Source organism: Cervus canadensis, chromosome 12 (assembly GCF_019320065.1).
Source record: "Cervus canadensis isolate Bull #8, Minnesota chromosome 12, ASM1932006v1, whole genome shotgun sequence".
In the NCBI taxonomy this organism is placed as follows: domain Eukaryota; kingdom Metazoa; phylum Chordata; class Mammalia; order Artiodactyla; family Cervidae; genus Cervus; species Cervus canadensis.
In genome coordinates, this window is record NC_057397.1 from 25,303,601 (window position 1) to 25,319,401 (window position 15,801).

Consider the following 15,801-nt stretch of genomic DNA (forward strand, 5'->3'; position numbering starts at 1 on the left):
CGATGTTTACACTCTGTAACAAACCAGGGCAGCTAGTTGGCTTTCCTGTAAGTCCTGGTCCTTTGCATAAATTCTTGTTTTAAAAACCTGTACTCTTTCTCACCAAAGAAAATCCTCACTGTCCATGTGCTGTATCCAAGCTGGGGTTTATGCATCTAGCCCCTTTCCAGGGAGCATCCCTTGGCTCATGGCTATGAACTCTTCAGCCACATGCTGAATACCATCGTTCTAGGGGCTGATCCCCTCCTGTAAATCCCTCCTCTCTGAACCCACCACTTGTTTCTCGGAGTTCTCATCAGGGTGGTGCAGGCTTTGATCACATGGGGCGGGAAGAGAACTTTAGAGCTTGGTCTGTCAAGGAGACAGAAGTGTCACTTGGCCATTGACCCTGAGCACATCCCGCTGCCCACCACCATGACCTGCCTCTCATGGTGACACGTGATATGTGAGTAAAGCTGGTGCAGGGACAGTGGCCCTGCCAGCCACCAGCAGCATCCCCAGAAAGAAGTCCCCTTTCCAAGAATACAGGGGCCCGCCCAGCTTCACGAGGGGCGGCCCTACATCACCCGACACCAGTAATGATGGGTGATAAGGATCAGGAAATGAAAGAACTTTTGTGAGTGCAGAGGGGAAGTATACAAATGTACAGGGTTTGAGGCATTGCTGGGTTTCACTCTATTTGGGTAGTGCTTTAGCCTCACTTTACTGAGCTTCATAAAGATAGAATCTATGTGGGGCTATCGTAAATGTGTTAGCAAGCAGAGAGCTTGAGCCGCAAATAGTCAGGGCTGTGTCGGTGTTTGTTGTTTTCCCTGGTTTAGTTAAATCACTCAGCTAACCTCACCTGACCAGGCGTGAGGAATACAGAGATAAATAAGACACAGTTCCTTCTTGAGCTTACAGGATAGTTGGAGAAAAACATACACACACAGTGCTTTGATTTCACTGCATTGCAGTCATATTAGCCCCCAGTATTGTGTGTTTTAAATATGCCTTGTGTGGGGAGTACATCGTTTGGCATGTAGAGGGTGTGCGATGTGACTAATCCAGACTTTGGTGGCCAGAAAATGGTTCTCTGAGTGAGTGATGTCCGCCTGAGCCTTGCAAATCAGTAAGTGAGGGTCAGTGGAGGTTGAGGAGACCTGTGTATCCTTTCAAAAGTGCTTCTGTGTACCCATAGGGTGGAGGATGGGGGATTTAGGATGTGGGAAGAGTAGAAAAAGAAAGTTCACGTCGCCGACTGTAAAAAGCTGCGTGCAGAATCTCGGACGTCAATACACGTGGGACTGGACTTCAGCAGAATGACTTGGTCAGGTTTGCCTGTGAGGCAGCTGCCCTGGTGATGCCTGGAGGATGGGTTTGCGGGTGTTGTTCGGGTGGCAGGACCACATCTCAGAGCTCGGGGAAGGAGGTGGGCAGAGCCGGTCTAGGGTAGGCATGAGGACAGACGTGGCTTCTCCACTGAGGCCACTCAGGGGCGACCTCATGCAGGCCAGGCTTCCTCACCAGCCTTATGGATGGGGCACTGGGCCAAGGCCATCGCTGCAGCTGTTGGAGGCACCGTGAGGTTGTAGATCTGTGCCAAGCAGCCCAGGGGTCTCTTCCCCTACCTCGTAGTGTCTGGTCAAGGGGTACAGTGTCCTTGTTAATACCATTCCCTACTCGCCTCCTGGAAGAGCTGCCCTACGCTCAGGCTCTCCGGATTATAACTTGGAAGAGGAATGTGTATGTTTTGGCTTCGACTTCACGAAAGATCAGTTTTGCACCTCACACATCTGAGTCCCGGCTGTGGCCTTGGGATTCGTGTCCTTTTTCCGGCAGTCTGGGTGTTGTGACAGTCACGGTGGGATGTGATACGTGTCTATACTAAAGCAGTGGCTGCTGGGCTGGTCTGCTCGTTTGTCTTTTGAGCTGGTGTTGAGCTCTGTTGATACAGGATGTTCCTTCTCTTCGAGTGGCTTAGATGAGCAGTCACACTAGTGTGGCCTGTCCCTAAGTGTCCGCTGGTTATTCAGCCCTGTGGGTCTGAGCCACAGTTAGAGAACAATTCCCCGCCATGGGTGCCAGGCGTTGGAAAGATCGAGTCTTGGAGCAGGGTGCAATTAGTAACCTCATTTTGTAGTTGAGTAAACTGAAGCTCAGGGAAATTTAAAGACGTAGCGAAATTTAAAAATGTATCCAGGATCACAGACAGGTTAGCAATGACAGAGTTGGAAGGTGAACTGAGGGCTGTCTGAAATCAGTGCTCTGATTACCCTCATTGGCTGGGGAAAAAAAATTCTGATTCTGGCTTTTTGGGGGCAAAGCAGTTTTAATGTAATAGTTGAAAGTCCAAATGAGCTTACTGCAAAATAGTGGCAAAGGCAATCTGATGTAAATAACTCTCTCTGGTCCTTGACTGTCCTGTGTTGGGGTGACATGAAGACTTTGTAGCATTTGACTTCTTCGTGTGTTCCTGGTTTACATGTTGATGTCATGAGAAGATGTTAGCAAGGAAACACTTAGCTGCCTCTGAGCAGTATGAACAACACAGGATCTACTGAGATTAGAAATCCCCCAGTCATCCGAGCTGGGGTGGGCGCTTCCCTGGGCTGCCAGCGTTCTGTCCGTGCACTTGGAGGGGTCCTGTCCGACCTCGGGTGGTCTCAGAGCTTCCGTGGGGCATGTCCCCAGCCAGGGACAGATGGAGAAGCACGAGCACACCTCTTCTTCGGCAGACTGACATCTCCTCAGACCCGGGCTCCGGCGGGCTCCGGGACAGCGAGCCTTTCTCTGCTGGAGGATGGCTTACCCCGGGAGCAGTAACCCCACTAAATCACACGGTGTCCGGCGCTCCCGGGTGGAGAGGGCGCGGGCGGAGGACGGGCCGCCAACTTGCTTTACCTGGCAGCTGTTCAGCTCCGTGACAGGCCTACCTCTGATTAAACAAATTTGAGAAATATGTAAAGTTTTGGAAGCAGTTTTGCACTGATTTGATAAAAGAAACCACAAAACACTGCAGCGCAGGTGTTGAGAATGTTTGAAAGCTGATTGAGGGAAGCAGATGGCTTTAGTCAGTGGCATCCAGCCAAAAGAGCAGGTGCTGGTCATGTGACCGCTGGTTACCAGGGTAATCTGATTGCTCTTGGCGTGCAGATGAAAGGAAAGGGGCCCAGCGTTCAGCTGTAGTATTGTATAATTTGTGGCAGTTAGAGCGGAAATAAACGCTGGGAATGGAGCCTCATAGTAGGGGAGACTGCTGTCCATGTGTAGCATAAACACTGGGATAGTTGGGTGAGGAACTCTTGTATAGATTTTTTTTTTTTAATTTAAAAAATATTATGCTTTCTGTGGATCTTTCAGGGGCCTAAAGTTTTTAGGACACTGCCTTTTTTTTTTTTAATTAAAAAGGAGTCTATAAACCTAACTGCTGTTTGCTATAATCTTGAATCGTTGTTAAGTTTTTTCCTTACGTGCTTATTTATTAGGCTACGATATTAACAGCACAAAATAAAAACAAGCTCTGAGGATTTGAAAATGACTACTTTAGTATTATCAAATATCTTATTTATTCATTACAGAAATCCCTTTTAGGTGTGCAATTATATTAACACATACTTTTGAAATATTTTACATGACATGTGCTGTCCTGAAATAAAAGTGTGCAGGTATCCTGGCCTCTCTTCCTTTTGTAATAGTTGGGACTGAAAAAAAAAAAATGCTACTTAATGCATCCTGGCAGCATACTTTTTTAGGAATTTACAAGCTCAAACTTTTTAAAGGTTTTTGAAATGTATCTTTTGTTTTCAGTAGTAAAAACTAATTATTACTGAGGTTGGATTGTTTTAAATGTTGGATAGTAAATGATAATAAACAATGCTTAGGAAACCTTGAGGCTGGTTTGGAAATTGCTGTGAAAGTTAGCACCTAAGTGTGCATTCTAAAAGAATGGCAAATAAAGGTTCTAAAGGTGATGGTAGATTTAAAATTTAAAATCTTTTTTTTTTTTTCTTACAGTTCATTCTTGTCTTTTGACTTTGGTAACATTCAAATCCTGTTAACCTTTGATGAAAACATGCTATGGATCGTGAACTTGAATTATTGGGGTCGCTCTGCTATGTTTTTGTATTTCGGAGACCTGCCTTTTGAAAAACAGGCTGTTGTGACACCTTAAAAAAAATGCCAGCACCAAAATAAAGCTTATTTTTACTTAAGAACACAGCATTAAATAAAACTGTGCAGAAGAGGAAATTGTTATATATTTTGTTATATTTTAAAAGTTTATAAATTGGATTAAAATGTAGCTGAATGATGTTAAAAGAGAACATGCAATACTATTGGTCAAGAAAAGGACTTAGGAGTATTTAAAGCTATCCGCAGGAGATATGAAGAAATGATTGTTATGTTCTAGCTTTCCTTGAAAGTTTTAGAAACATATTCTGGTGCCTTAAAAACTTGATAGCAAAACAACTTCTTAATCCGATTTTCCATCAGGGCTTGCTGTATTGGCAGAGACTGTTCATTGTCTCGATGAACAAATGTACTCTGTGTGATTATTAGCAGTTTTTGCATGCCGTTTCTTTTTAATTAGGTCAGATATTTGCCGAAGGTCATCGGTATGGGGTTTTGCTGTAAAAATTAATTGAGAGTCAGTACTGTTTAACTCTCGATGGCCAACATGCATTGATTTATCCACGTTTATTGATACTTCGGGGATGTTTATGTGGGAAACAGGCATGGGGCGTGTGGAAAATCTCATGAGAAAGTGAACACTAAGTGATCCGCTTTGAATTCTAGTAATAAGAAACCTGATTCAGAAGCAAGTGCTTTGAAGAAAAAGGTCAACAAGGGAAAAACAGAAGGTTCTGAAAATTCAGACTTGGACAAAACGCCCCCACCATCCCCTCCTCCCGAAGACGATGAAGACCCAGGTGTTCAGGTAATACCTTTATTCTGATCCTGAGCCGTGGTTGTTGAGTGTGGGTAACTTTAGCTGCATATCAAGTGCACTGGACCTACCTGTCTTTGTTATAGAGCTGCTGTAAAGATGGGTTTTTGTTGTCTGGAACATTATATCCATTGTGATGAGAGCTGGGCCGCCAGCCTGAAATTAAACTCCTGACTTCGTGGTTTTGCCATCTTTGACTCTATGATAAATAAAACAGGCTCTTTACATGTATTTCTGTGAAGGTATCTTTTGATGTTTATGTATATGTTAGTGTTAATGTATTCTTAATATATTGGTTTGTTAAGACCTTCATCCACATTTCTAAATTTCTCCTAAGTTTGGTTCCCTGTCAGTTATATTGCAGAACAAAGTTGAAGATATACTCTATACCTCATCTTAAAGTTTCTGACATCTGACGGTCAGAGTCGAGATGTGTTTGTGTAATACTAAAGTTTCTGTGAACCAACTGAGTGACTTTCTGGATGGCAGCACTGCACGATTGTCCAGTGTTAGATTCTCCTGACTTCTGGACAATTTTATAGGAATCAGTTGAAAGGCTGGCCCTGAAATAGACATCAGGAATTCAGGTTCTTGCGTGTAAAGCACACTGCCTCCACTGAGAAGACTGTAAGTAAGGGATCCCTCCACGTGACTGTTGAACATTATTTCCTTGTTACGTTCCCTGGAAGCATGCCAGCGTGGTCCTCTGGGGTGCCTGGGAACGTGGCTTCTGTGAATGACATCTCCGCTGTCAAGGAGCAGTTACTGAGCGTCCTGCCAGGATAGAAAGCAGCCCCTGGAAGCAAGTTTGACCTTTTCTAATAGTTTGGTGCATATTCAGTACTCCTTGTACCTACTCATTTGCTTCAGAGTTAGAAACAAAGTACTTGCAATATGCAGTTCTGTGCTAAAGAATTTCAGATAGCTTTTGTTTGTGTGTGTGTGTTTAACTAGAACTCCCTGATACCGATAAAGTCACAGAATGGCCTAACCTAAGAGGACCTGAAAGGGCGAAAGAGAGAATGAATGAGTGAATGTGTTTTGGTTTGGCTTGGTTTGGTTCTATAACTAACATAGTGATAACCTCTGGCAGTTTGAGTTAATTTTGTAATCTCCTCTGACTTTATACGTCAGTGAAAATATATGGGGGAGGTGAGTAGATATTTTTAATTGTTTAGGGAGTTTTAAACTATTTTTAATGATTTTAATTTCTATGCTCACAGGTGTTTTTTTTTCCCCTGAATTTCTTTGCTTAAACTAGGATCTTCATGCAGTAGTATTTGGACAGTATGAGGAAGCCTTTCACACAGGTCAAGAAAATTCTGTAATTCTTTCACAAACACTACTGAATCTTAAAAATCCATTTGCATTAATGCAGACCCAAATGGACTTTATGAAATACCAGTGTTTTGTTTTTTATCCCCCCTTGTGCATTTCAGTTATAGAAAATGCTAATCAATGCAAATGGACATCGGTGCGTCCTTTCTCATTGGCTGGTGCTGAACTGCCCTGGGCCGCACGGCTGAAGTCAGCAACCACACGAGCCACTTTCTCAGTGTCCCTCCTGTCTCTGCACAGGAAGTGATGCTGCCTGCTGGTTTGTTGTGTTTCTTCCTGTCGCACACGCTTCAGCAAAGGGCGTGTAGTTCTTGAGTTTTATGATTGACTTGTTTAAACTCTAGTAAACGCCATGTCTTATTTTTTCTTTTAGCCAACTGAAAATTGTGTCACAAAGTACTGCCAAAAAGTGAGATTGTGCCAACACATTTGAATCTCCTGTTCAGTGTACCTATTTTAACTGTAAGAAAATTCTTAAAACAATCCAAGTTTAACAAGTTATTTTTGTGTTAATTCAGAAGTTTTGAGCTTTAAGTGCAATTCTTACATTTTATTTTGATCCCCCCCAATCTTTTTTTTTCTTTTTTTAATTGAAGAATAATTGCTTTACAGAATTTTGTTGTTTTCTCTCAAACATCAACATGAATCAGCCATACTCCCCAAATCTTCTAAATAATAATAATCTAACAGATCTTTAAGAAGCCTATTATGTAATAAATTATTTTATATTGGGAAATTGGAAAAGGAACCTTGATACCCAAAATAAATGAACCTAAGATCAGTTATTATTTAGAAGGTAGAGAAGCCATATAACATTTAAACAGTTCAGAAAATTGAGTTCTAATTGTTTTTTTTTTAATAATAATAATAATGAGGAGAAACTTTCATTATAAAAGTTATATTCACCATACATACATTTCTATAAAAAAAAAAAGTCCCTGTCTTATTGCACTGGAACATTTCTTCATTATCAGAGTGGGGTTGAAAGTGGATTTGTCTTAGACTCTGACAAGGACGTTGAGTTATTTGCACTGAGAGTCCTGGGGCAGTGTGGCCCCAGCCACGGAGACCTGGTGAAGCATCACAGATGTGTCATCCATAGCACGTTCTCCTTACAGTAATGACATGAAGATGAAAATAAAGATTAATCCGTTTCCATTTAGCGAAATTGATACATCAAATGAAATACAGAGATTATGCTAAATCTCACCAAATTAAAATGTTGTTCCTGATAATAGGCTCTTACATCTTAAAGAAACTGACAGCCAGAAGTGGGAGGTGATAAAGTGAGGCAGAAGAGCAGTTACTTCAGATGAGCTGTGGGAAGAGAGGAAGGAGGCTGTGTAATGCAGCCTGGCTTTAGAGCCTCACTGCTTCCTGACTTTCCTTGCAGAAGTGGAGCTAGTTACTGATGACCGTAATGCTACTAACTGCGTTTAGCATTGGCACGTGCCTTGCACCGTTTTGAATACTTCCAGTGAATTCCCTCCTGTGATCGTCACAGCATACTTACGAGGTAGCTACTACAATTACCCCTATTCTACAGATCGGGAAACTGAGGTCCCTAAAATAACTCATGCAGGGTCACACAGTGAGAGACCAGGCTCATTCTCATGGGGACACGCAGCGCCAGGGCTCACAAGGTGACGTGGGGCAGGATGGGCCGGGGCAGGGCCCCCGCTGGCCTCGGTGTCACCTCCACGTGGAACTGGTTATTCTGGAGAGGAGAGGGAGGTCAGAGGGGAAAGTCAGAATTTGGATGCCTCCCGCCACTCCCCCCAGCACCTCGATGTAGAGCTAAAAGTTCGCAGTCCCCAGTGACCCATCTGATGGTCCTCTTGTACCAGTTGTGTGTGAGCGGTACCAGGGTGTGAGCGGCCTCCCACCCCCTTGTGAGAGCAGGGGAAGACAGACTTCATTCAGTAAGACGTGGTGGGTCCCGTTCTCTGGTACCAGGTGCTGGAGCCTGGTGGTCCCGACTTGGGCCCTGTCAGTCTCTGGCCAGTGCCTCCCGAGGTCCATGTGGTGGGGTGATTTGCTTCTCTCTGCCTTACTGTCCCAACTTTAAAAAACTCACAAGGCTCTTCAGAAAGTTTTTCTTCATAACTCTTAGAAAGCAGTTTGTATCAGTGTTACTTTTCTCCGTATTCTTTTTATTCTGTGTGCTTTGCCAGCTCATCTGTAATAGTCTTGCCTTGGTCAGTGATTTAAAACTTACACAAGTCATTTTAGAGTTAGCTTAGAGTTTATCACACATATTAATGAGAAACTTATTTATCTCCATTTTTAATTAACAGACAAACCTATTTGTATATCAAAAAGGTCAAGCAGTCTAGAATTGTTTTGAACAAAAAGTACAGAATCTTTCCTTCTGTTCCCTTTATTTCACTTCCCAGAATTAATAGTTTTAACAGTTTGTTGTGTCTTTTCAGATTTTTTCCTATTATTGAAAATATGCACATATACATTAATTTTTTTAAACAAATATTCATTGGGTCATAGGAAAGTAAACAAGATATGCAGTGTGTTTCTCTGGAGGAGTTAATATATTGATGGCCCACACATGCAGATAGATACACAAGGTTTTTCTAATCTTAGAATTGTAAGCAACCAATTGTTATGTGACTTGCTTTTCTTTTTAGTTAATCATTTGTCTTCTGGAGGCATCCTGTAGATTCCTAGGAGTTTGCTTGCCAGGATGAGTGGGCAGGTTTTACATTTTGACCACACTGGTCCTGCAAAAGTGTATTAGGTTCTACTTTGACCACTGGATGAGACAGCATCTTGCCAGCGTTCCTACTAATACTGTTAATAGTCCTTTGCATTTTAATCAGTGCAGTCAAAAATTTTAAAAGTAAAGTTCCTTATCGTAGTTGCTCATTATAAATTCTGCCATTCAGTCTTTCATCTCTTCAGAAATGTTTAAACTGTTTCTTTTAGGACCAAGATTAAAATGCACACCTTCTATTTAAATGGGCCTCTGAAATCTTATTGGTACCTTGGATAATAATCTAACTGTAGTTAAATAGAACTTTCTAAGTCACAAAGTATCTTCTAATGCCTTCAGTTTTTTTAGACTTTTTATCATGGAAAAAAAATTTTTTTTAAATATACAAAAATAGGATGGCCTAATGAAGTCTTAACATATCTACCACCCAACTTCAGTATTGCCTTCACTTTTGAGCAACTCACCGCCTGAATGAGGAGGAAGATGTGTTGTTACTACCGTTGTGCAGTTAAAGGCCACGTAGCCGGGAGTGGCAGGACCTTGACCTGCCAGGTGTCTGACTTCAGATTTCCCCCTTTCCCATCATATCTGTCGCCAATGTGATGTCTTGTGTGCTTTACAAGGTTATAGTCACCGACTTTTCTTTAAGATCATTGTTATTTTATAATATAAATGTACCCTTGCCATTCCAAGAAACAGAAATGAGCATCAGCTTTCTAAGTCCTCCCTGGCGGGTTTTTGTTTTAGAAGCGACGGTCCAGCAGGCAAGTGAAGAGAAAGCGATACACCGAGGACTTGGAGTTCAAGATCTCTGATGAGGAGGCCGACGACGCAGATGCTGCTGGGAGAGACTCCCCCTCCACCACCTCACAGTCGGAGCCACAGGTGAGCGACCAGGTGTGCGGGGGGGGGGGGGGGTTCCCACTTGCATTTCAAAGAGTAGGCTGGAGATTTTATAGCTGGTATCTGAGAAGTTCATTTGAAGCATCAGACTTTGAGCTGGAAACATCCATCTCGTGTTGGTGAACACACTTTGGGATATCAGTGGTTTAGAAGTAGGTTTTTAAAAAAACCCTGTTCACTGAAATAATTATTTTAGTGCGAGCCTGTGATACACAATTTGACACCGTTTTGGGGAATTGATGGTCCCTGTTGAGGATGAGTCAGAGCTGGGCTGCAGGGAGACTGAATTTCCCTCCGAGAGTTCAGTGCTGTATAGCTTCTGGGACTTTAATAAGCCACTCAGGCTTGTCTCCTGCTGCTCAGCATCATAAGAACCCCTTTATGAAATTACTGCCGTGTAGTCTCCAGCAGGGCATACTTTATTCTTCATGCAATGTAAATGATGGATAAAAGAGCTTATAAAATATGGGTAGTAATGGAGGGTTGATTATTGTGAAGATCTTCCCCTCCCCCCCCCCTTTAAAGTCCTCTTCCTACCATCACTGTGCTTTAGTTAACAAACTGGTAACCCACTGAAAAATATATTAAATGCAGTTTTGTATTTCATTTGGTAATTTGCACTCTGTCTGGTTGTTCTGTAACGTTTTGTGTGACCTCCGTAGATCAAAGCTGCCTACAATAACAGAATGATGAGTATATTTACCCCATGGGTCCAGACAGGGAGAAGTCAGGTCTTTGCCATCATGCGGAGATCATTTCTCTTGGCAGCTGGAATTTCTGAATGCTCCTTGGCTTTGGGGACCCATGCTAGTCCACGCAATTAAACCACATAATCGCAAAGTAATAAACACAGATCTTCCTTTTTGCCTTTCTGTAGAGGGAGATTTTTGTTCTTTTCAATCGTATTTCCCACTGGCGATCCTGCCCAGTGATTTAAAGGGTATGAATTTAAAGGGTTTGGAGGGAGATGCGAAAGGGAATGGTTTCTCACCTTTATAGCTTAGAATGACATGCTCTCTGTTTGCGTTCATTCCCTCTGCTTTATTTTTTAGGAATCTGTTGATGCAGATGGTCCAGTGGTAGAAAAAATTATGAGTAGTCGTTCAGTAAAAAAACAGGTAAGCGCCATGTGGAGTTATCAGAACTTGTGGTGTGGGTATGACTCAGAATTATTTTTTGTTTTACAGTTTCCTTTTAAAAATTTCACTATTGTGAAATAAAACTTCTGCTGATGGTTCTAATCCTGTCTAATTGATACTAGTCCAATATCAATCTTTGGGATATTCAACCCCAAATGAAATTAAAATGTATCAGTCAGTACTTTATTACCCCATTTAGAGTAGGCAGGAACTCAAAACATCTCAAAAGAAATGTATAGGACTCATAGACTACCTTTTTCGTAAATATTATTCATATAAAATCATAGACATGAACCTGTCATCTCTCTTAGGAAGGTCCCTGCCCCCGCTCCCCAACCCTGGAAGCTCTCTTTATCATTTTAGCAAGTAGGTGTTTTCTCATACTTTTCACAGCATTTTTTCATATACAGTTGAATTCTGATTTCTTTTTTTGTTTGTTTGATTGGGCATTTTTGTTTGTTTGTTTGAGTTGTGCCTGCAGTATGTGGGATCCTAGTTTCCCTAACTAGGAATCGAACCTGCACCACCTAGAGTCAAGTGCAGAGTCTTAACCACTGTACTGCCAGGGAAGTCCTTTCATTTGCAATTGAAATATTCACTAGTTTTTTTGTTTTTTTTTTTTTGTTACTGCAGAAGTGAAATACTGAACTATTTTCAGTATAATTTTTGAAGATAATATGCCTTATCCTTCCAAATTATTTGAAATTCATGTTGATTCATCAAGGTGAGCCCTAAGTATCATTTATTAGCCTGGTGCCCTTGTCCCTGAGGGGCACACACACTGTGACCATGAATTCCAGGAACACTGCATCTGTTATTGATGGAGACTCCCTGTCAACCTTTCCTCTTTTTCATCAGTTTGAGAAAATGCTTTAGTTTGAAGAAGTACATAGGCCTCCAGGTACATTTACATGTTCTAGCAAACTGTGTTTGGTTTGTCTATCTCTAGAGATGGTCTCCTTTAGATACAAGTGTCTGTCTTCTGGTTTGAATCATCATAAAGTGCACAGTTATTTCTTTTTCTTTGCCTTCAAGGTGGGTGGAAGTATAGCCTCATTGTTTTGACATGTAAAATAAGCTTTTTTTTCTGGGGAAAAAAAATGTAAAGTGTATACAAAGTGTAACTTCCAGTGAGAGAGATGAGGAGTGGAGGAATTACATGATTTAAAGTGAGCTCCTGGGTTTATCAAATAGGAAATATTTAAGAGCCTCTTGATGAAGGTGAAATCTTTGAAAAAGCTGGCTTAAAACTCAGCATTCAAAAAAACATTCAGCGTTCAAAAAAATGAAGATTATGGCATCCAGTCCCATCACTTCATGGTAAATAGATAGGGAAAAAGTGGAAACAGTGACAGATTTTATTTTCTTGGACTCCAAAATCACTGCTGATGATGACTGCAGCCACAAAATTAAAAGATGCTTGCCCCTGGAAAGAAAAGCTATGACAAACCTAGGCAGTATATTGAAAAACAGAGATACCCCTTTGCCGACAAAGGTCTGTATTGTCAAAGCTGTGGTTTTTCCAGGAAGCATGTACAGATGTGAGAGTTGGACCATAAGAAAGGCTGAGCACCAAAGAATTGATGCTTTCAAATTGTGTTGCTGGAGAAGACTCTTGAGAATACCTTGGACAGCAAGGAGATCAAACCTGTCAATCCTAAAGATCAAGCCTGAATACTCGTTGGAAGGACTGTTGCTGAAGCTGAAGCTCCAGTACTTTGACCACCTGATGTGAAGAGCTGATTCTTTGGAGAAGACCGTGATGCTGGGAAAGATTGAGGGCAGGAGGAGAAGGGAGCGACAGAGGATGAGATGGTTGCATGGCATCACCGACTCAATGGACATGGGTTTGAGCAGACTCAGGGAGATAGTGAAGGACAGGGAATCCTGGTGTGCTGCAGTTCAGGGGGTCACAAAGAGTCGGACACAGCTTAGTGACTTAACAGCAACTCTTCAAATACTTTCTAGAGATCCTTGAAATGGTATTGTACCAGTGGTAAATTCTTCTTTGCCTTTGCTCCAGTACTCTTGCTGTTCTATTGTGTTATTTAAGGTGTAGATTTTTATCAGAAGATAGCATTCTTGTTCATATGAAAATAAAAGCAACATGTCAAGGTATTTTCAAGATGGTGCAGAGAGCTCTGCTGGGTGATGCTGAGCCAGAGTATTCAGTCAGACAAGGAGACACAAGCCCAGCTCACTGCAGTGAAGTGGAACGGATATTTCATTACCAACTGAGGGTGTCACTGGATGAAAATCCCACACACAGAATGTATATGTGTGGCTGAGTCTCTTCGCTGTTCACCTGAAACTATCATGACATTGTTCTTCGGCTATATCCCAATACAAAATAAAAAGTTAAAAAAGATATTTTCAAAATGAGTGTGAGGATGAAGATATATGGAGTTACCTACCTGGTGACTGTTTGACCTTGAGAATGTCCTCTCTGATGAATTTAAGATCTCAACCAAATTTCACTCCTGTTCAAGCATAAACGAGCACTATTAACCTAATTAGAAAAGTGGTTTTTTAGTCCTAATGACTCTAGAATTGTTAATTTGTGATTGTAGATATATGGCAGATTGTAAATGCTTGACATACTATAAAGCGTAATCCCCTTCACCAAATTGAAGTGACTTGTTTGAGTAAATAGGCTGTGGTTTGCATGGGATATATTAATTTTCATTCAATTGATAGTGCTTCAGTAGGCATAGTCAGCAGGTTTGGGGGTTGCAAATTATAATCAGCTCTATTACTCAGAGCTACTTAGACTATACATGATGGAGGGCATTGCTTTTTCTTTCTGTCTTGCCCACTTTAGGGCTAGTTTTTTGCTTTCCTACCCTTGAAAGAGAGCTACTCCCAGTTTAGGAGTAGGTATTACTACCATTTAGAGATAACCAGGTTCATCTTATCACCAGAGATTAAAAATCACTATAATTGTATGTGAGGGTAGTAGAGTGTTTGTTGAATTGGTGAATTTTAGGATGAAGAAAAGCAATGGGAAATTTTCTCTGGAAGGAGAGATATGCCTTGAGTTATGACTTGAAATATAGAGCTCATTGACTTGCTTGTAGATTACTGATATTTCATAAAGGGCAATAAAAAAACCATCAGAAAATTGTAAACATTAGCAGGTACTCACTTTTTAAACTGCTAATGTTCTCAAAATAGTTACTTTAGTTATCATCCTTAGTAACAGTGGAGGAAAGTGTGGCAAATAGAAACAAAAGGAAATTTGAGATTTTCCTGTGGATTCTAGCTGGCCCCGCCGGTCTGTTTCCTATTACCATGAATAATTGAAGACGTGGCTGTGAGAAGGTGCCTTTGTCTCCCCCTGGCAGCACTGTGGAAAGTGGCTGAGGGCTGCAGAGCTGCCCCTGTGTAGTGCTCACACGTAGTGGGAACTCAGGTATGGTTTTTACAGTCTGCTGACCTCATCCCTGTAGCTTCTAAAGGGTCATCCCTTATGATGGAGCCATACAAACGCCCAGAACTCACCTGGCAGAACTTCCCTAGTTCAGCACCTCATGTTACATGGGGATGGCTCAAGCATTTATGTTGTTCTGAACCCACATTAGGTTTTCCTTGGTGACTCAGTGGTAAAGAACTCACCTGCTAAGGCAGGAGACACCGGTTCAATCCCTGGGTTGCGAAGACCCCTGGAGAAGGAAATGGCAACCCTCTCTAATATTCTTCCTGGGAAATCCCATGGACAGGGGAGCCTGGCAGGCTGCAGTCCAGGGTCGCAAAAGTGTTGGACATGACTAAGCTACTAAACAACAGCAACAAACCCAAATGCACAAGCATGAGACCCAGTGGAAGGAACATAGGTGGCCCTTGTATTTGAATACTGAGATAGGTATAAGAATGGACTTCTGGATTATGTAAAGGTTAATTCTCTCTGCACAGGGAGTCATAGTGTAGCCCTTTCTGCCTTGAGCCATCTGTCCTTGGGGGAAAACAATTCAAATCCTTTTTGTATCAGAAGGTCAAAAATAGTTTTGAAAGTGAATTCTGTGTTTGTGATGTCCTATTTTCTTCCTAAGTAAACCATGATTTGATACCTCTGATAGAATACACAGTACGTTGGGCCAGAAGTAAGAATGGATTCATACCTTTTCTTTATTGTTACTTTTATCAAGGCACTTTCTCAGTCTTTTCTGCATTATTGAATAAGATTTCCGCCTTTTCACCCTAAAGTTTAGCTTTGTTTCTTCAATGCAATTGCTTAATTTAGTAATAGGGTGCTTGGGAAAGGTCTTTCAGGCTTGGATTATCATTTGCTGAATGTCTGTTATAGAATCCAGCTGGCTGAGGAGTTGATTTATACCTGGTTAAGGTTCTGTTTCATGGCAACAGTGGGACGAGTATAGCTTAATATGTTTGGAACTTTCAATTTCATGTGAATAATCAGGATTTTGATAGACTACTCTAGGCATCTAATAAAAAGATAAACACATTTCTCAAAACTAGTCTACTGAGTATGTAAAATTACTTCAGAGCACTCTCAAATTTTCCAGTTACTGTCCTAGAGATAATGGGTTGGCCAGAAAGTTGGTGGGGGTTTTCCATCCATAAGATTATGGAAAAACCCCAAGGGCCCTTTTGGACTAACCCAGTAAATTTGAGTGTTTTGTGTGTATGTGTGTGTGCATGCACAATAGTGGTGCCTTGACTCAGTTGTTCATTGGATATGCCCATTGAAGAAAGAGTTTTGAACATTGCAGGGTGAAGATAGGGGACTGGGGCTGTTTTCAACTGTC

At 41.7% G+C, this 15,801-nt stretch overlaps 1 protein-coding gene across 4 annotated transcripts in view; it reads left to right on the forward strand.

The window, feature by feature from the left end:
- Nucleotides 1-15,801, forward strand: part of CHD7 (chromodomain helicase DNA binding protein 7) — a 184,497-nt gene that overhangs the window by 107,993 nt on the left and 60,703 nt on the right. For all 4 annotated transcript variants that reach the window (XM_043483121.1, XM_043483123.1, XM_043483124.1 and 1 more), the window contains exons 4-6: nucleotides 4,777-4,918; nucleotides 9,741-9,878; nucleotides 10,949-11,014. In XM_043483121.1, coding sequence (XP_043339056.1) covers nucleotides 4,777-4,918; nucleotides 9,741-9,878; nucleotides 10,949-11,014 — 346 coding nt within the window. The remainder of the gene's footprint in view (nucleotides 1-4,776; nucleotides 4,919-9,740; nucleotides 9,879-10,948; nucleotides 11,015-15,801) is intronic.